The sequence below is a fragment of the Protomyctophum bolini genome (assembly GCF_963924005.1).
Source record: "Protomyctophum bolini genome assembly, chromosome: 3".
NCBI lineage: Eukaryota > Metazoa > Chordata > Actinopteri > Myctophiformes > Myctophidae > Protomyctophum > Protomyctophum bolini.
In genome coordinates, this window is record NC_137864.1 from 28,652,662 (window position 1) to 28,672,869 (window position 20,208).

At 41.4% G+C, this 20,208-nt stretch overlaps 1 protein-coding gene across 1 annotated transcript in view; it reads left to right on the forward strand.

Moving 5' to 3' along the window:
- The first annotated feature begins 629 nt into the window (after positions 1-629).
- papss1 (3'-phosphoadenosine 5'-phosphosulfate synthase 1) overlaps positions 630-20,208 on the forward strand; it is a 31,065-nt gene continuing 11,486 nt past the window's right edge. Inside the window, exons 1-8 of the mRNA XM_080759413.1 lie at positions 630-839; positions 1,463-1,577; positions 1,911-2,146; positions 3,610-3,748; positions 6,446-6,564; positions 7,295-7,408; positions 7,564-7,675; positions 12,848-13,053. Coding sequence (XP_080615539.1) covers positions 777-839; positions 1,463-1,577; positions 1,911-2,146; positions 3,610-3,748; positions 6,446-6,564; positions 7,295-7,408; positions 7,564-7,675; positions 12,848-13,053 — 1,104 coding nt within the window. The 5' untranslated portion in view covers positions 630-776. The remainder of the gene's footprint in view (positions 840-1,462; positions 1,578-1,910; positions 2,147-3,609; positions 3,749-6,445; positions 6,565-7,294; positions 7,409-7,563; positions 7,676-12,847; positions 13,054-20,208) is intronic.

A 20,208-nucleotide genomic window follows, 5' to 3' on the forward strand; every position in this document is an offset into this window, starting at 1 on the left:
GCACTATATATATAAAAAAAATAACATGCAGTCTTAAGTCTAGGCTATTTATTATTTTATTTTCTGTATTTATTTACTTTTGAACTGGTGCTTCATTTAGAATTATAATGCACATAAGCATGTATTGATGGCTATCAAATAACATGTATTAACGTTGGTGGTGGAGCATAATTTATTATTGATTCAATTTATTTCTTTATATAATTTTAATTGTCGTGATTATTTAATTTAGAACGCACATTTAGAACACATTATTGATGGTTACCGATATGATCAGATCAAAGTTAACGTCTATCAAAATCGCTTATTTCACAAATATGTTTCATATTCATGGCTATCTCAGGATTTATTGCCTAGTCGTAAATATATTTGATACATTTCCAACGTGATTATTCACAAGTAAGTCACAACGTTACTGAGTGCATTCTGCATCACACTGAACACGCAGAGGTACGTCATATCATACACATATAACAGCTGAGTCAAGGCACTGGTCTCAGATCAGTTTCCATTTCCAACGTCAAGTTCGTCAACTGGAGGAGGGGGCAGCAGGGGGTTGGGCTCTACGTCACTTCCGTTAGTTCGATGTGTGGAAAATCCTTCCGCCTTGGGTTCCTGTGCAACACTGTCTGCCACTCCTCCTCCATCCACTAGAAACACACTGTACCTTCCTTTCCTCTTCTGCTCTGTCCTGTGCGGACAAAATAGTTTTCGCTTTTCGCTCGCTCCATTTCAAAACGGGTAGCTGGAGAAACAAGGTCTAAGTGCCGCCTGCCATGGAGACTTCTAGCAACTCGCACAAGAAACAGAAGCTGACCATTGCGCCTTCAGAGAACTGGGTAAGTTCTTCATGAGAAGAAGGATGCATTGAATGCATTCATTCACACACCGCCACGTCCACCAGGCACCAACACCCCCAGCAGCTGAGCTGCCATGTAGCTAGCTGCTCACACAGCTAGCCACCGAGCTAAAGGGGCTCTACTGTGTTTATAACCAAAGGTACTAGTAATAGGCATTGGGTTAGTTTATCTGGTCTTGCTGTTACTGTGGTGTTGCTCTTATTGATTTGTCTGTTTGTCCACTGCCTTTGCAGATATGCTAACATCCTGTATACTGCACTGCTCCTCATAAGCCTCAGTCTTTGCAAAAGCAGTCATACATGAACTCATAGTCTACTCTGGAGGACCCCAATGTAAACAAGTCCTGGCATATTTGTGTTATTCCTATTGGCAGACCTTGTATTGAACTGTGCTTATTCTACAAACTGTTAATCAAATTTTCAATCATTCAAAGTCAATGCTAGCTCCTAGGAAAGATACAGCAAATTGGACATTTGAAAATACCATATCTTTGTGTTGTTTGGACTAGAGTCTTTATTACACTGTAACAGAGCCAATCGAATGACAACTGCATGGGTTTTAACTACATGGGATGAGCTGACAGAAAGACTGCCTTGTTTTAGGGAACGCACAGAGCGACTAATGTCACCTACCAAGCCCACCATGTCAGCAGGAACAAGCGTGGTCAGGTTGTGGGAACCAAAGGCGGGTTCCGAGGATGCACTGTCTGGCTGAGTGGTAAGTCAGTGCACACTTCTTGTCATGTACTTGATAAGGCAGGATGTCTTTGAGTTTAACATTGTTTAACGTTGTTTAATGCAATCAGATATGACTCTTCTGTGTGGATATATGGGCTGTCAAGGCCAGAAAGTAGTTTTTTGCCACTCACTCAGTAGGCCTTCCTGCATAACTTCCTGGTTTGATGATGACACGCGCATACCCTAGTGCAAGTTGTTTTGGTGATGCAGATCACATGAACAGTAACTTGTGTTATTCTATTATTATATTATATATATGTAAATGTAAATGTGAGGTCTTGACTTATATTATCGACTTCATGTTAACCATTAGGTTTGTCCGGGGCTGGGAAGACCACGGTCAGCATGGCACTGGAGGAGTACCTAGTCTGTCATGGCATCCCCTGCTACACCCTTGACGGGGACAACATCCGCCAGGGTCTCAACAAGAACCTAGGCTTCAGCCCTGAGGACCGTGAGGAGAACATCAGACGCATCGCTGAGGTGGCCCGGCTGTTCGCTGATGCCGGTCTGGTCTGCATCGCCAGCTTCATCTCTCCCTATAGCAGGGTGAGTGACAGGGAAGTAGAAAAGAGGAGGGTTGAGATGAGTGTTGATGGACTGGATGAAGAACATCCACTTATTGGGCCTCATTTTCACAAAACGTCTACTAAATCTTTTGTGTATGTAGTATGTATTTGCTCCTAAAGTAAAGGCCAATGTCCAATACATTAAATTAATGTACAGCCTTGATTTGTGTTGTGTACGAACTGTACACAGGTGTATCAAATAATGAATGCTAGTCATTTGTAAATGGGGTGGCTGTGCCTGTGTGTGATGTGACTAATATGCCCCCTATTAATACCATAAAAGGCATGCTAAAACTAACGGTTGTATGCAAGAGAAGAGGAAAGCCTAATTATACTCCATCCATAGTACAACGATGTCTTTCACAAAAAAGAACAGATCTACAAGCTGACAACTCTGCCTCACAACAAGTGATTCCCTGGCACGATTATTGAAGTTTTGTGAGAGTGGCTCTTGTGTAATTTCTAGGGGAAAGAAATAATGTATTTTTAAGCACCAACATCACAGGCAGTCAGGCACAGATACTAGTAGGCTTAAGCTGCTAAAGCACTTTGGATACAATATTGGGGCCAATATTGGTCGAGCAAAAAAACACACCCTTTCTGAGGTAAAGAAATGTGGCTTGAATTGCTGGAATGCAGCAGCAGGACCAGTTCTTATGTAACAATACGTACGTATGTACTGCTTGTTGCAAAACTTGTTGGGGGACGTTTTATATAAGAGGAAGAGGATCTTTATCTCTTCACTTGCGAGGGAAGAAGAACTTATCAATTTGTAGCAGACAGATCAAGATGGTGCCTGACATTTCAATCTAAATTATTTTGTTAAATGTTATTCCTATTTTTTATCTTTCAGGGTTATTATTCTTTATAATAATAGTATTTATTGTCCTAGGGGGATATTTCTCTGAGTCTCTTCAGAAGAAAAACTAGAATGCTTTGTTAAGCCTGAAGAACTAGAATGCTTTTTACCGGTAATCCTAAATTACCGGTATGCTTCATTGTACAACTGTGTCATGTCATGAAAATTGCAGATTTTCAAGTTCCCAGCACGTCACATCTGCTTGTGGATTGCTGTATAAATCAGGCTTTAGTAGCGGTAAATGAAATTAAAAAGGGGCTGAACGCATGCATATATGAGATCAATAGACCAATCGTATGTTTTTGCCCATGAATTTAATAACCCAATTAAATTATGTGGCATAACATCATATACATTTAATTAAATTATTTTCATGGGTTTTTCTCAAAATTTCTAGCATTGTTCAAACTTACATAAAAGAAAAGATTGCTGAATCCCAGAACAAAATAATAAAAAATATGTTCTTATATCGCTTCCTGAATGAGGCCCAATCAGTATTTCCGCCTCTAGCTTAGCATTTTGACACCGCAATCAAATTTTCCCTTGTTTATAACGTCTCCATGTCTTTGGTCTTTGTCTGTTAGGATCGCCTTAATGCCCGGAAGGTCCATGAGGCAGCAGGCTTGCCTTTCTTTGAGGTGTTTGTGGACGCGCCCCTGGATGTGTGCGAGCAGAGAGATGTAAAGGGTCTTTACAAGAGAGCCAGAGCCGGGGAGATCAGAGGTAGACTATTGTTTAATATTTATGTATTATCTGATGTTGTTTAATGAGGAAAGGAAATATCTTATGCACATAACTACACCTGTGCCTTAATGTATTTTCTGGATTGTGAGGTTGTAGTACTGCTAAATGATATCATCCACCAACAAGCTGTACTCAATTCTGGTTGAATATCGTAAACAGCATTTTTATTGAAATATGTACTGCTTGTTGCAACACTTGTTGGGGGAAGTATATAAGGGGATTAAGCTCTTCACTTGTGAGAGAAGAAGAACATATAATTTTGTAGCAGACAGATCAAGATGGTTAAGGCTGCAAGATTGTGCCTGACATTTCAATCTAAATTATTTTGTTAAATGTTATTCTCGTTTTTTCAGGATTCTTCTTTATTATAATAGTTTTTGTTGTCCTAGGGGGTTATTTGTGATAGAAGAAAAACACATAACCGTATAACACAACACAACATGACATGACACACGTGACACAACAGACACCAAGAGACGACTATATGAGGTCCACACTATACAAAACAACCCCATCATATCGTTGAGGCAGTTTGTTTTATGCCGCAATGACAGAGGGGACAAAACTCCTGACCTGTTTAACCCATTCTGACCTGAGATCAGATTCATACGAGGTTTCCACCGGACACACACTGGTCTGATTAACCCATTCTGACCCGAGATCAGATTCTAAAAATGTCACAGTCGTCCTTCGATTTTTCAAAAATAGCAGACCTACAAGCTCGTAGCGCGCCACTCGGTGGCGTGCTATGAGCTTGTAGATCTGCTATTTTTCAATAGCTAAAGCATAACACGATGCTGACACCAAAATGGGTGCCCGGTCAGAATGGGTTAATGAGGACTTTGAAAGAAACGTCATAGTGACACCGCCATCTAGTTTTTTTTATGTCATCCTACTTAAATATCTTATACACATACCAGAGTAATGTAGTAAGAGAGTGGTGACATGCTTTGATCTCGCCGCAAAGTGGGTGCCTATGGGCGATAGTTCCAAACATTGCTCCTATGGCTGGAACTATTCCATTGAGATTAGCCTGGGCACCATGCCACCATTTCATTTCGGTATATGATCCGGGCTGGAGCCGGATGATATGCTTACGTCATGTTGTAGGCAATGGTTTGCCTACAACAAACAGGAAGCTGTTTGTTGCTTCCTGTTTGATTAAAAGCAATAAAAGCTCTCGTAAGCGAGAGCTTTTATTGAGAGGGAAAAGGAAGTTGCCGCCTGTTCATCCTGTCTGGCGACTACAAAACAATACTACAACATGACGTAACCACATCATCCGGCCCCAGCCCGGATCATACGGACTTTTGAAACAGAGACCAGGCTTTCCTCCGAGGCGGTGGAAAGCCTGGTGAGGCGAGGTTACATTGAGATAGAATGAGCACTTCCGCATTCCATTGTTACAATGAGAGTCAACGGGAGTGTCATTACTCTCTTACTAGATTACTCTGACACATACCTACACCATGCCTTAAGGTCTTTTCTGGATTTTTGAGGTTGTACTGATAAATCATCTGATCCGCCAACAAGCTGTACTAAAACAATAACGGCATTTTATTGAAATACTGTATGTGCTGCTTGTTGCAACACCTATTGCAGTTTTATATAAGAGGAAGGGGATCTTTATCTCTTCACCTGCGAGGGAAGAAGAACTTATCATTTTGTAGCAGACAGATCAAGATGGTGCATTTAAATCTAAATTATTTTGTGAAATGTTATTCCTATTTTTAATCTTTCAGGATCATTATTCTTTATAATAATAGTATTTATTGTCCTAGGGGGGTATTTCTCTTCAGTCTGTTCAGATGAAAAACACCTAACCGTAAAGCACAACACATACAACAAACACCAGGAGACAGTACATGATGTCCAGTTGTCCACACTATACAAAAAAACATCATATCGCTGAGGTTTGTTTAATGACTGGGGGGGACAAAACTCCTGCTGAAATGAACCTTTTCACACAATTATCTATAATTATGTATGAGAATAAGATCAATTAAACATATAGATGTAGACAAAATAATTGTGCAGCAAGTTGTGTCTTCTAGTTGTTGTAATAATTGTAGTAGTAGTAGTATGTCAAAGGAGATGGAAACTCAGCCCTATCAACCCTGTGAACACACTTAATCCTTTGTAAAAGTCTGCCTTTAAGACACTTATGTCACACTAAGCATTCAGAATTTAATTTAATTGCATTAGCTTAGCTTCAAAACTATCAACATGGTGTGTAATGGCTATTCCCTGCAACAAAGGTTAACGTTTACATTTTGGTACTCAAGTATATTTTGGTGCCAATCCCCCCTAGGGAAAGGTTAAAATACTCATGTGTTCTGTCAGTGAAAGTATCGTGTCAAAATAGACACTGCATGTCCTCCATGGAAATGTAAATATAATATTTTCAGTTGCTTTACAGTGTAAACAATAGGCTTGATCACTGTAAGTTGTATGTTATTTCAAAGTGTCCTTTAGCAAGAGGCAAGGAGTCCCTACCCGCATTTACTCAATCTCTCTCTGTAGATAAGGGCTTGCTTATCAGACTTAAAGTACTGTAAATAGTTCAAAATGAAACACGATTTAAAGATTTTAAATAAAGCTCATGAATTAATGTAATTAGCTGATGAATTCATGTGTTAAATGTGAACTCTACATTTTCACTTTATTTCTTGCCAGGCTTCACCGGTATTGACTCTGAATACGAGAAGCCTGAGGCTCCGGAGCTTGTGCTGAAGACGGACTCCTGTAGTGTCAATGAGTGCATACAGCAGCTCATTGACTTGCTTCAGGAGAGGGTGAGAGGGAATACGTTTTCCAGTACTAGTGTTTGAAAGCCAAATCCTACTGACTTCTCCCGGCGTAACTGGTTTAATTAGGATTAGAGAGCATTCAACTGCGTTGTCCAGTGATTGTGTCGTGACTGCAACTACAGCTTAAATGCCAGGGCAAGATATTAGGGGTGCCTGGACCTGGCTCAGTCATTTAGTGCATTGGAAGGGGGACAGAAAAGCCCAGGGCCCAAGAGTTCATCAGCATCAGGAACATTTCAGTTCAGACTGATCCTTGAAGCTGATGCCAACTGTCATCCAGGTTTTCACCACTAGATGGAGGCAGAGACACATTTCTATGCTTTCACCGATAACTTTTAACTTTTTCTCAACGATCCATTTAAATTCTATTGGCAATGAATTTGAATGAATAGAATGTACGGTAATAAGAATAACAGGACAGCATTCAGAGATACAGCAGTATTTCAAGGGTGATCGCAGCAAGATTATATAAACACAGTATGAAGAGAATGGGAAGATATTGTAGATTGGTCCATAAAATATAATATCAGCTCAAGAAAAAACAATGTAATAAGTGTACATACAAGGACGATGGCAGTACTAGTGGAGCTTGTTCTACCAAGACATTAACAGCCATTATGTCTGATTATTCTATGCACTCTATTTGTTTTATTCTGATACTACTGTACATGCTCTGTCTGTGTTGATCATTTGGACATGACTGTTGTTTGTCCAGGATATAGTGCCAGTGGATGCTTCCTATGAGGTGAAGGAGCTTTTTGTACATGAGAATAAGCTGGACCTGGCCAAGGCTGATGCTGACACACTGCCTGCTGTTCAGATTGGCAAGGTAAGGTTTTTTGTAGACCCGGACTGGATCCACAGATCCCGATCTGGATCTTCAAATAACAAAATCATCAGAAAGTTGATATGCACCGTCATATGACATTTACCATTACATTATTTACGTGTGTGTGTGTGTGTGTGTGTGTGTGTGTGTTTCAGGTGGACATGCAGTGGGTGCAGGTGCTGGCTGAAGGGTGGGCCACTCCACTCAATGGCTTTATGAGAGAGAGGGAATTCCTGCAGTGTCTCCATTTTGACTGCCTACTGGACGGTAAAAAGCTTTTATGAATGTCATTAGTGTAATTGTTGATTTACTAGCCTTTTATATTAATTGGGGCATTGTTCGTTCAGTTGGAGGGGCCATGGTGGGTGGCCGGAGGGATGGAATGACACCGGTCATGAGCCAGATTCTAAAACATTATCATACACAACCATTTGACACTAATGGTTGCCCAATTGCCCAGGGGCATGTGAAAAGAAATATTCGGGCACATGGAATTTGCTTTCTTATTACCGTTTTTTCTTTTCATTTAAAGATTTCTTAGGGTTAGGCTTAGACTAGGAGGCAATCTTTTTTGTTAAGGCTACTTACACAACATGATATATCTGCATCTGTCCATAAACACCTGGAAGTCTCACGCTCTGCTCAAATCTCTCTGTCTTTCTGTCTTCCTCTCGGAAGTGAATGTGGCGTTGCTATGGACATATGTATTTAACTACATCTTAGTTGTACATAGGAGGTGTAGTGTGTTCCAGCACGGTGAAAGTAGCTGCGCTCAGCACGCCACACAATGTGCGCAAAGCCTATGCAAATCGTTTTGGTGACAAACATCTGTGCTGTTTCGAAATATGTCATCCTGCCTCCTTAACCACTGCACTGACTGCAGCCATTCAGTGTTTTTTTTTTCCAGTTTAGTTTTTTTACCATTGTTAAAGGGCAACTAAAACTAAAATATAATAAACTCCATTCCCTGCCTATATAATAATGGCTCAGAGGTATAGTGCCCAAACAGCATTCTTGTGATTTCAGTCATAGTAGAAGGGGTACCAGAAACAATACACAATTAAGCTACAATAAGACCATAGCAATAGCATAGTAGGGCGAGGGAATTTAGATTGTCCTTTAATTATGCTTTTATTACAATGTCAGAGATGCTGTACTAGTCTTTTACCACTAGGTGGTGGTATATGCTTACTGAATTGATCAAGCACATACACTTAACGGTTTCCAGTTTCGGCATCATGGAAGTGATGGCACAGGAAAGGGTTTCTAAACATCCTATACTTGAACCACTGGCAGAAATAGTGTTGTTTAAATTGTTATTAGGAAAGGGCTTTATATTTCAATGCCATTATTCCAGATATTTAACCTGTGTCTTAACCTACAGTATAGAGAACATTTAATTGCAATATGCTATGTCATAGTAGTTTATGAAAACCTTGCTGATTCATATAATGTACTCAAGAGGTTGTAAGAATGAATAGTTGCATACTTGTAATTTACACACTACTGTACATACATTTAAGGACCACTTTTCAACCTATCTTCATATAATTAATCCTCACTAAGTTCATGACAGTTTAGTTTTTCTACTCATATATATATATACTGTATACACACACACACACACACACACACACACACACACACACACACACACACACACACACACACACACACACACACACCTTTTTTTTATTATCGTGAGAACAATGGTTTCCATTTTCGCATTGTAACTTTTCAGGAATATAAAGTCTGCAGTTTCTATTAGCTTGGATTCCCCATCAATGATGTCACTGGTGGACGGGTTTCTGAACTGCCCACAGCCTTCCTATGAGACAGAACGAGTAGAAAATAGTGGTGCTATTTTATCATGATCATTAGTGAGGACCAATTATATGAAGATAAGTTGAAAAGCGGTGAAGTGGTCCTTTTAAGTATAATGCATTGGGAATATTTAATTAAGTAAACAACATTATTATGCACTTATTGTGTACCTACCTACCTACCTACTTACTTAATCCTCTTCATTCCATGTGGAATATAAGACTATGTGATTCCATCTGGTCCTATCCTGTGCACAATATTGTGTGGCTTGTGCTTTTGTTCTGCTGTCAGTCCATGGAAGATCGTCACCCTAAAGCCAATGTTCAGACCGGCTTAGCTCTGGTCCAGTTGGAGGTGCAGCAGCATGAGCTCAGGTTTTCAAAATGGGAAGCCAATGGTTTCCAGGTTGCCTTACTGGCCAGTTATATTCCATTCCATATATGAAAAGAACTCACCCCAGGCTCTATTATTTTATGTATAGAGTTTTTTCTATTGCTGGTTCTCATTGTTGGTCACTCTGGATAGGATTATCAGGTCTAGTATGCTTAAAATGCTTTTTTCTCTCTCTCTTCCTTTTTTGCCACGTTCCAATCCAATGAACCTGGAATACCACCTTTAAAGAAAACCTGAGGGTTGCTTTTCAAATGGCACACACACCTGGTAAAATGCTGGATGATGTGTGATGTAGTGTTGGCTGAGCAGCTGGGGGAAATTCAGTATGTACATAATTCATTATGTACTGCAGGGATGAGAACCCAGGTTGAAATGGTAGAATTACTTGGCATGTGAGGGTAACCTTCTGTATTTTAATGGTCACAGATTGGATCCCAACAGCAGCGTGCATGTGTGTAGGGAGACTCTGTCAAGGGCAGAGAGATGTGAGACAACACGGTGGATGGATTCGAGCCCGGGTGCTGGCACTCAGTAGGAGCATGTGGTCTATGCACTAACTGGCTGGGCCACCAGGCACCCCTTGTCCCACTTGTCTGCATTTTCTAAGTCACTCTGGATAAAGTTGTCAGCCACATGCCTTAAGCCTGTACAGAGTTTAAAAACAAAAATGCCATAATGAATCATAGTTATGAAGACATTGTACCAGGAATGATGCCACACATTGTGTTTCCAAGGAATTGAGACCGTTTTTATAAAAGAAAGGTGGTATGTAGATTAATGCTCAAGGAATGCTGTCCGATGCCTTTGCCATAATCCAGACCTTTGGATTAGTGGAACTGTGTAATTACAGCAATTTCCCATGTATTGTTTGAAATTCCAAGTAAGAGTCAATTAACTTTTATTACCCATATAAAACTAACCCTTCAGCTGTGAGTTTTTGTTGCCAGGATTCTTTTTCTTTTCTCACAACACACATACACACCGTTAAAAACATGGCGTGAAATAATTTGAAATGTGCCATAGTCTGTATTTCATTATCAGCTCCACAGGTATACATTACAACTATTCTCACTGAAGCAGCATCAGTCTATCAACCAAGGAACACTCCGAGCAAAAAACCTGGCTTGATTTGACTTTAGATCCAATCTCCTGTGCCCACAAGGTAGCCAGCCAAACAGAGAGTTTTGCTTTGGTTTTGTCTGGGCATGGTCGGAAGCAGAAACATGTTGATGTGAAAAAGGCCTATTTCTCTGGTTTCGTGTGTTTGTCCTAGAGAGGTAGAAACTTGAGGAGAGGAAAAGGAAGAAGGCTCTGTATTGATTGACACCACAACCCATCATTTGTCTGTTCGCACTGCTTCCTTCTAGGGATTTCACAATGGAAGAATGATATCGCAGTGAGGGATTGATCCTCATCTGCGCCAGCTTTTCCCCCCCAATGATAACAAAACAAATATATTTAATAATAGCCCCAGTCATGGTCAGGAAGCAGAGAGTCGAATACAAATCGGAAATTCGCATTTTTCAGTCGCCAGAATGGGCCGAAAAATAAACAAAGATGTCTGGACATTAGGCAGGAGTGTGTGCATGTGATTGGAACCAGCTGTGTGTCGTACCCTGTGACACGGTACCGGGCGCAGGCTAGTGAGTTGCCATAGTCCAGTCCCTCCTATCCCCATGTCCACCCAGGCATCTATATACGCCTCGTGCACCTCCTCCACCCAGCCAGCTATAGGCCTGGTCTACCTCCTCCACCCTATAGGCCACCTGTTCTACCATCTGCATCTACCACCTCCACCCAGCCAGCTATAGGCCTGGTCTACCTCCTCCACCCTATAGGCCACCTGTTCTACCATCTGCATCTACCACCTCCACCCAGACAGCTATAGGCCTGGTCTACCTCCTCCACCCTAGTCTCTCAAGACGGACTGTTGTCATATTCGAAGTAAAAGAGGGCGCTGTTTTTCCTTTACTTTTTGATGATAGGTTCTCAGATTGCCTCCACCAGACAGCTATAGGCCTATAAGGCCAACATCCAAATGCAAGAGTCTTGAGAGTTTAATCTATCACCTTGTATGTAATGGGTCGTTTCACCCATAATGCATCTGACATGAGTTCTGAGCTTGGATTTTCACTACAATTTGTATGTAATGAGATACTGCTGTAATTCTTTGTTTTGCTAAAATATCCAATGGCTATGCTGCTTTTTAACCATTTTGGTATCCCTCACCTGCATTTTAACAAAATATGGAACCATAATCAATATAGCATCATAGCAGTACAATTCCATTAAGCCTCATTAACAGTCAAGATAATTGGCCAGATCAAGGCTGTGTTGTTTTGACAAAGTATATAATATTACATTACATGCTGAATACATTTTTTGCTGTTGTGAAATCCAGACCCACTAGCCTAAGCTGTAACTGGAGAATCGGCCTCGCGAGCTGCCGAAGAGCAAAGCATGCATGCCAGCTCGGTGTGTAGACCTGTCCTGTTGCCGTTGGTGTTATATTGTCAGGATCTCAGCACTCTGTAATGACTTCCTGCCTATTGCTTTTCCTAGATTGCTATCTTGTTTTTACGCAAGGTTGATTAAAGTGCCTTTTCATGTTTTGAAGTTCGCAAACAGAAATCGGTCATGACTAGGTTAACACACGATAAAGCAGGTAGACGTGGCTATAATAACATGCTTAGTTGAATTTTGTAGATGGGTAACATTTCTCAATCTCGTCTATCGAGAAATATGGATGAACAATCAGATATCTAAATCTGATAACGTGGAGGTGGACTGAGTAAGTCTTTTTCACTTCCGGTTAATTTCTGGTTGTTTCGTTTCCTAGCAACCTAGCATCATTCTTACATTGGTGAAGAGCCCCCTCTAGCGTAATCACTGAAAACACGCTATTGATGTGTTGGAGTGTTGGATTTGGTATGACGTCCATGGCAGTCAATATGTTAATGTTGAATCATTTTGAATTGCGAAAAAGTGACCCCACGCCTCATGACGCAAGGCTACAGTATGTCCTCTTCCATGTCTCCCTGCCCCCAGGTGGTGCCTCATGACACAAGGCTACGGTATGTCCTCTTCCATGTCTCCCTGCCCCCAGGTGGTGCCTCATGACACAAGGCTACAGTATGTCCTCTTCCATGTCTCCCTGCCCCCAGGTGGTGCCTCATGACACAAGGCTACAGTATGTCCTCTTCCATGTCTCCCTGCCCCCAGGTGGTGTCATCAACCTGTCGGTGCCCGTGGTGCTGCCCGTGGCCACTGCAGACAAGGAGCGTCTAGAGGGGGTCACGGCCATCGCCTTGGTGTACGAGGGCCGCAGGGTGGCCATCCTGCGCAACCCCGAGTTCTACGAGCACCGCAAGGAAGAGCGCTGTGCACGCCAGTGGGGCACGACCTGCAAGGACCACCCTTACATCAAGGTCAGAAGTTGTCTTTGTTTGCAACCATTTTCTAAGCTAACGTTTGAAGAACTGAGTAATTACTTTACTTACGGGAAGGGTAAAAAGCATGTAGAAGATTAATGGAGTCTCGCACACATGTAGAAACTTTGCTTAGGACATTCTTTCTAAAAAATAAAATAAGGTGTGCTAAAGTTTATTTTTTATTCTGAAGATAATAATATACAATTTAGATAAAAATAGCCCAGGCAAAAATTACATATAGCTTGATGACATTTTTTGCCAGGTGCTTGAACTGCGCTTGCTACTTCTCTACTAGCGACTGTAAAGATGACCTTAGTAGACACTTTTTCATGATTGGCCTCTAAGCCAATGGGAGACTTACCCATAAAACCCATACTCTGAACCCCGCAGTGTGAAGCCGTTAGCTGAGGCTGAGGGTGCGGCACACACACTGATTATAGATGTTCATAAACGACAGCTTGTTATTAAATGGACCCAAATTTCCCACAGCTTGTTTTTAAATGGACCCAAATTTCCCACCTGAGTTACATAAAAAGTTTTAAACAATGCTACAGTACATAATGGTTGCACGTTCAGCAGAGCTTTACGTATTTTAGTGAGATGTGTTACCATTTTGATTCAGCCTGATGGCGGAGCTAAAAAGCTGCACATCAGTTTTGAAACTCTGGTAGTAATATCAACCAGCTCCCAAACAGAGCTTTAGAAGCAAGGCTCCATCGTAACACACTGTTTGATAAACACCGCCCGTGTCAAAGCAAACTGACTTCATTGGACTCCCACTCTGATACAAGACAGACACCTAGGTGGCCACTTCTCACAGTGCTTGTGGAAATAGTGAATAAAGTGGAGGGTTAGTGTAGAGCCCTGTTCTGTTCTCCTCCATCGGTCAGGAACGGCCTGTGTAATCACTCCATCTTGACTGTCCCACACTCATTTTGCATGTGTTTTATTTGGATGTGTTGACTTGCCCCTGCATTGGAGATTGTGAACCAGTCACTGCATTTCAGACCTCAACAGGCTGCTGGAATTGGTGCCAGCTTTCACATACGCTCACGCACGGAACAGGACCACCATCACACACCAGTGCACAGTGCTGCACACATGCATCGAAGCACTTCGCTTGTCCTCTGCCACTTATGCACGTGCACGCACGGACACGTGCACGCAGCCGCACACACAAACATTCATACTCAGCCATTGTACACAGGATCATAGACACCCGCACACATGCATACTCAACCACCACACACATACCCCATGTCCAAATATACCACAAAGTATAAATACGTTAGGAATTGTTTCCATCTGCCTCATAGGCCATCAAGCAGAGGAGGAAGGGGGGCTCAGGTAGACTAGATGGCGAGTTTGAACATCACTAAATGATTCTCCCACCCACCCTGCTGTAAGTTTGCCAGGTAGAATAGTTGGTCCACATTTCTACTTTAAAAATAGAATAATAATAATTTAAATGGATTTTAGGCATTTCTCTGGCTTTTATGTAATAATACAGAGAGATTGACAGAGGCGATTAACTTGACACATACAAAATAGTAGCTGGATTCCTATCAAGGTTGTTGCTTTTTGGCCGGTGCGTGCCTACAGTATGTGAGGCAAAAGTAGTTGGGTGAGCCACGAGTCACAAGAAAGGCCATTGTCCTGCTGTGCTCGTTGGCTAGATTTCACTTGTGAACGCTCCAGCCTCCATGTTGTAATGTGGTTTGATATTACTCATTTACATTTGATTATTATTAAGCAGTTCTTAAATTCATTTAGATGAGTGCAGAGAAACCGAGGGCAGGGAGAAGGGAAACGTGCAACATGACAGGAGGAGTCGGACTAGAATCCTCACAACTGACAAAACTCATGGTCAGTTAGTGCATGTACTGCCTATGCCACCAGGCACCGTTGGGTGCTCAAAAACTATTTCCTCAATCAGTTGAGATTGACTTGGGAGTTGTCACATATGATTTTGTTACACCTGCAATGACAATATTATTTTAGCTGGGCTAGACTTGATGGTCCAACATAAGTCATGAGATGAAATGGCCTCCTGCAGCTCACTGTCAAATATCCATGTTGGATCAAGTGTGATCACATTCTTTTGAACTTGACATAGTACGGGATTACACACTGACTAGGCTGAGTCTGGTCCATCTGACTGGCCTATCTAAAGCCTGATGAATGATCACCCTTTTCCAAACTCCCTGTGTGCAAAGACTGATTAGTGCTGCGTTTATTTTTACTATCTGCCTGTCTGAATCGGGTCAATTCCCATTGTTTTTGAGGATTAGGTGTGGTTGGCTGCTCACTCGTGCGCTGGCAATGTTGCAAGACAAAAGTAATGGTAACCTTTGTGGTATTGAGTGATTTAACACTCAGAGCTTTGAATTGAATCCCTGTGGCTCATTTTAAAGCTCCCACTGCTGAAAATGCAGAGAAGGATTTGAACACCAGATATGTGCGCCAGCTGTCCTCATATTTCACAGAAATTGGCGTTGGGCTTCAGTTTTCGATGAGCTCCGCTGTGTCTCCGTTCAGACACAATGGACTCTGGAATGGAAATTAGTTTAAGGATGAAAGTTAGAAAATTGTCAATTTAGGAGGTTTTCGCTTGCTTGGAGGTCAGGGAGGGAAATTAGCTTTATACCTGAAAATGGTTGGTTTGAATATTTTTACTGACTGTCATGTGCTTTTGAACACAACAACTTAGTTAATCGAACTAATCTATTTAATTGATTTATAAAAGAATCGCTTAATAATCTGGGCATGTTATTTTATTTTTATTGTAGGCAGAGAGAAAAATTGCAGATACCATGTCTGGGAGCTCTGTGCAAGGCATTGCCTAGCAACTAGAGCTGTCAAAAAATAGATTTGATGTATTCTAAAAATACATAAAAACGTGTCCAGACGTCCTGGGCACCTATAATTTCACACCTACGGGTGTAATTATAAAGACGTCTGGGGACATCTTGGGCAAAAATGGTGTTACAGATTGTCTAGAAGGACATTGGACGAGTTATTAGTTTATAATGCATCCAGCATTATTTTTAGCGGTTCTTGGCGTCTCCGTCGCCTTGCAACGCTTTGCTTCCACGTTGTGACATCATTGAATGTTTTCCCTCCGTCCAGGCGTCCACACTACCTTTTAATAACCATCTTTAGCTGCATTTTTCTTGGAAGTGAAGCTCAGATTGAGGTGTTCATATCATCATACAGAACATCGTTGTTTTAGGAGCTCAATAAAACATCTGCACGACCTCGCAATACTATATTCGTATCTAGCGGCTGCCCCGGAAATGAAAGATTTTGGTCTCTTCAAAAGAAGACCTCGCGGCTGAAAAGCTCTATGGTGGCAGAGAAGCGACTAAACTTGACCTTAAACCCGGCGCGAAGGTGTTCATCAAACAGTTTGTTTGGTTTGAATAGATTTAGGTGAAATGGAAATGTTAATAATACTGAAGCTGTACAATGGCTGACCACAGTGCTGTCCTTAAACAGATAGTACTGTGTATAGCTGTCTGTATTTCCAGAGCTGTCACTCTTACTTTACCCTCTCCATCCTGTCACCCCAGAGTGTGTGTGCACAGCTTGCTGTGATTAAGGTGTCACTCGTTACAGAGTGTATTGTATGTATATGTTAGTGCGAGTGTGTATGTCTAACTCCCAGGGCTACAGCCAATCCGTCAACACAGCCCAGCGCTGGTCAGTTCCCTGCTCTTTATCCCATCGCTCTCCAACCAGAAACAACCTGCTCCATATTACATGTGCTTAATCCACTTTTCCTGTTTATCAGTCCAACAGGAGCCCCAACAGGAACCCCTACTTCGGAAACGGTCGTGTAGCGATTGTTTGTTTAGCCAGGGCCTCCTTATGTATAATGTAAAGGTAAGGGCCACATGTAATTGCTAAATGTAGGGTGTGTGTACAATCTGTAGACTTTATTTGGTAACAATTACTCCAAAATGGCCTTTTTGCTAAGGATGCACGATTTAAAATGTTTGGCCAATATGCAATTCATTTGTTGCATGGTCAAATCGTACAATACTGGTATTGAGTTTCCAGTGGCGTTTAACTTTCACCTGTTATACAGTAACAGTGATTCTGCGTGCAGATGCAGACAGTGCATTACCGGATGCACATGCCAAAAAAAAACAAAAAAAACATTTGGTATTTTTTGTTTCAACTTGTTTACACTTTGAATGTTTCCCTAGAAAACACTGATTGAATCTTCAGCCTTCGTCATCCCAAAGGCTTTTTCAGCTTCACATTCAAACATAATAGGTTTGGTTTTAATTACAGATTTTGCATTTTTTAAGGCAGATATTTCCGTACCGATTATTGTCATATACCGATTATATGACAATAATTGTAAATCTCTACATATTACTGAGAATTGTATTAGGCTCCTGAAAGTGTATGGAAATACTGCAGGTGCATAATGATGAATATAATATTTACACTGTCATTATTGTGCTGGGATAGGGCTACGCTCCCACGCTAAAAGGAAATAACTGCTTGTCTATTCATCTGTCGGATCGAAGGGATACATAGTTCTAAATGCCAGTTCTCGCCTATTGGTAGTTCTCATATTGGTTGCATTTACCTGGTGTCCCAGTAGGTCTAAATTAGTCCCACACTACAGTTGTGCATGTTTTTTGTTGAGTTTGTTGATTAGATTTTTCTTTTTATGTAAAGCACTTTGCAACTTTGTTCCGATAAGTGCTCGCTAAATAAATATAATAATAACTATTATTATATTATAGATGGCTTGCATGAAAACTAGTTGTACACTACGCCCCAAATATACAAAAAAATGTGTTTTTTTTTTTGTAAAACATAACTTGTGGTTCGTCTGCACATAATTTTCATTTTCCAGTCCTGTTACGTGAAAAGGCGATAAATTCTGGCTCGTCAGTTCTTTTGACGTCTTCAACGCTGAGAGCTGTTAAGCCTCTTTACGACTGATCTCAGGCCAGAGCGAGGCAGATGGGCTCAACAGGAGCGTGGAGAACCGTTCACACCACCATACTGAAAGCTACATCCATCTGAGAAGTGTTTATTGATGACATCATGTAGTCGGGATCCTCACCACCTCTATCAAAACAGAAGTGTGGTGCTCTGCGTGAAGCCGGCTAGACGACGCCCAAATCACTCTTGGACAAACTAATGTTTCACGGATTTTTGTGAAGAAATGCCAAACGTCACACTGGTATAGAGTTATTTAGTTGTATTTTGACGTTCTAACCGTGTGTACAAGATTTGTATTGGCTGGCTCCCACCCTTATCACCTTATCAACTGTCATTATCTCTGCCAGCCGAAGGCCAGGAGTTAGATGATATTTTATGTTCCTGTGTGTGTGTGTGCACCAAACCTTTTGTGCACACTGCCACTTCTATCAGCCCGTTGCATAGCACAATAATATAACGTTACTGGCAGTGTGCACTACTAGAAAACAATTTTGGTTTGTTTGTCCCACGATTTTTGCAACTGACGGGGGAGTTTTCCCGGCCGGACGTAACGCATGGAAGGAACACGTTAATCCAACCAGTTCCTTTCCCCTCCATCAGGCACAAGGGCTGGCCAGGGGGAGGTAGTTTAGAGACCAGGATTACTGCATGTTTTTTGTGAGGGTACCTACCCTAGGGGACACTGAGAGAACATGCAGAGCATGCGTATAGACCAGTGGTTTTCAACCAGTGGTCCTTGAAGGGTTTCCAGGTAGTCCCCACCTAAATGATGGAGAGTTGGTAACTAAATTGACCCTTATTATAGAACTTTAAGTCCTGAGAGCGTGTGCATTACTTAAGTTAATTTGCAAGAAGTCTACAGTTTAGAATGTGACTTTGATCAACGGTTTCCTGTTATCTCCTAATGGTACCAACAACAAGACTTGGAATTGTGGACACAATATTATCCAACGACAACAAAATATTCTAAGGCTTGGGTCTGAGAGGCTAAATGTCATCAAATGGTCTGTGGCTAAAAGCAGAATAAATAATGGGCCTTGATAATAATGGGCCTCTCCATTGCGGTTATGAGCTCATCTTTGTGTTTTATTGTTGGAAGACATATTTTGTCCCTGCACTCGCTTGTTGAAGTAAAAGGATGTAGATGTGGTCAAATGCAAAAAATGATTCTCATAGTCTTAATTTGCAGGCGACTCAGCATTGTGTTACTGGTTATTTAAAGACATCCAGGGATGGTGATTTATTTTGCATCGTTATTGAATCCATTTCTGAATTCCAGTGCAGCGTTTAGTGGTGTTCTTCTGACAAGAGTAATCAAATTATAAAAGATAAGATGCTATAATAGTCAACTTTATTGTTCCCGTAAGTGAAAGCGGGTCATCAGAGCAGCTAGAAATATAATATCGATGAAGAGTACTCTGACATAGAAAATACAGTGGTTCAAAGAGTACATTGCCACAATATTTATTTTGTTCATATGGAACATGTCATGTTTATATTGTAGATCCTACATGCAAACCAGAATCCCCTTACTGGACTGTAACATCTTTTTTAATTTATGTTAAATGGACCAATGTAACATAGGGGATGTTCAAGATTTACTGTCCCAAATGGGGAATAATATTATTATTTTGAAGTGTGGCACATAAAACATGATCCCTGAGGGGAAATAACTTTTCTGCATTTGATGCATTGTGGTGTGCTGGCACGCTGCACACTTAAAGCCAATTTACTGTATGCTTTGAGCGGCAAGTGTCGACAGACGCATCACGCAACGAAAGTGAAGTCAAAACGTGTCCGCTGATGGTTCCTGGAAAAAATAGGCAACAAAGTATTATGCACACCTGATAGGCTCTGAGACGTAGGTGCGTAGGCAGGGCTCAATGTATTCAGACACCTGATAGGCTCTGAGACGTAGGTGCGTAGGCAGGGCTCAATGTATTCAGACACCTGATAGGCTCTGAGACGTAGGTGCGTAGGCAGGGCTCAATGTATTCAGACACCTGATAGGCTCTGAGACGTAGGTGCGTAGGCAGGGCTCAATGTATTCACAACAATGCACATAAAGTGCACAAAGACCCGCACACCGTCTGCACTTGCAATATGAACACTTTATTAGGCAACGTTTCGGTCAAAGACCTTAAAAATGTTGCATTAATGCATGCAAAATTCCGGATGTTGTGC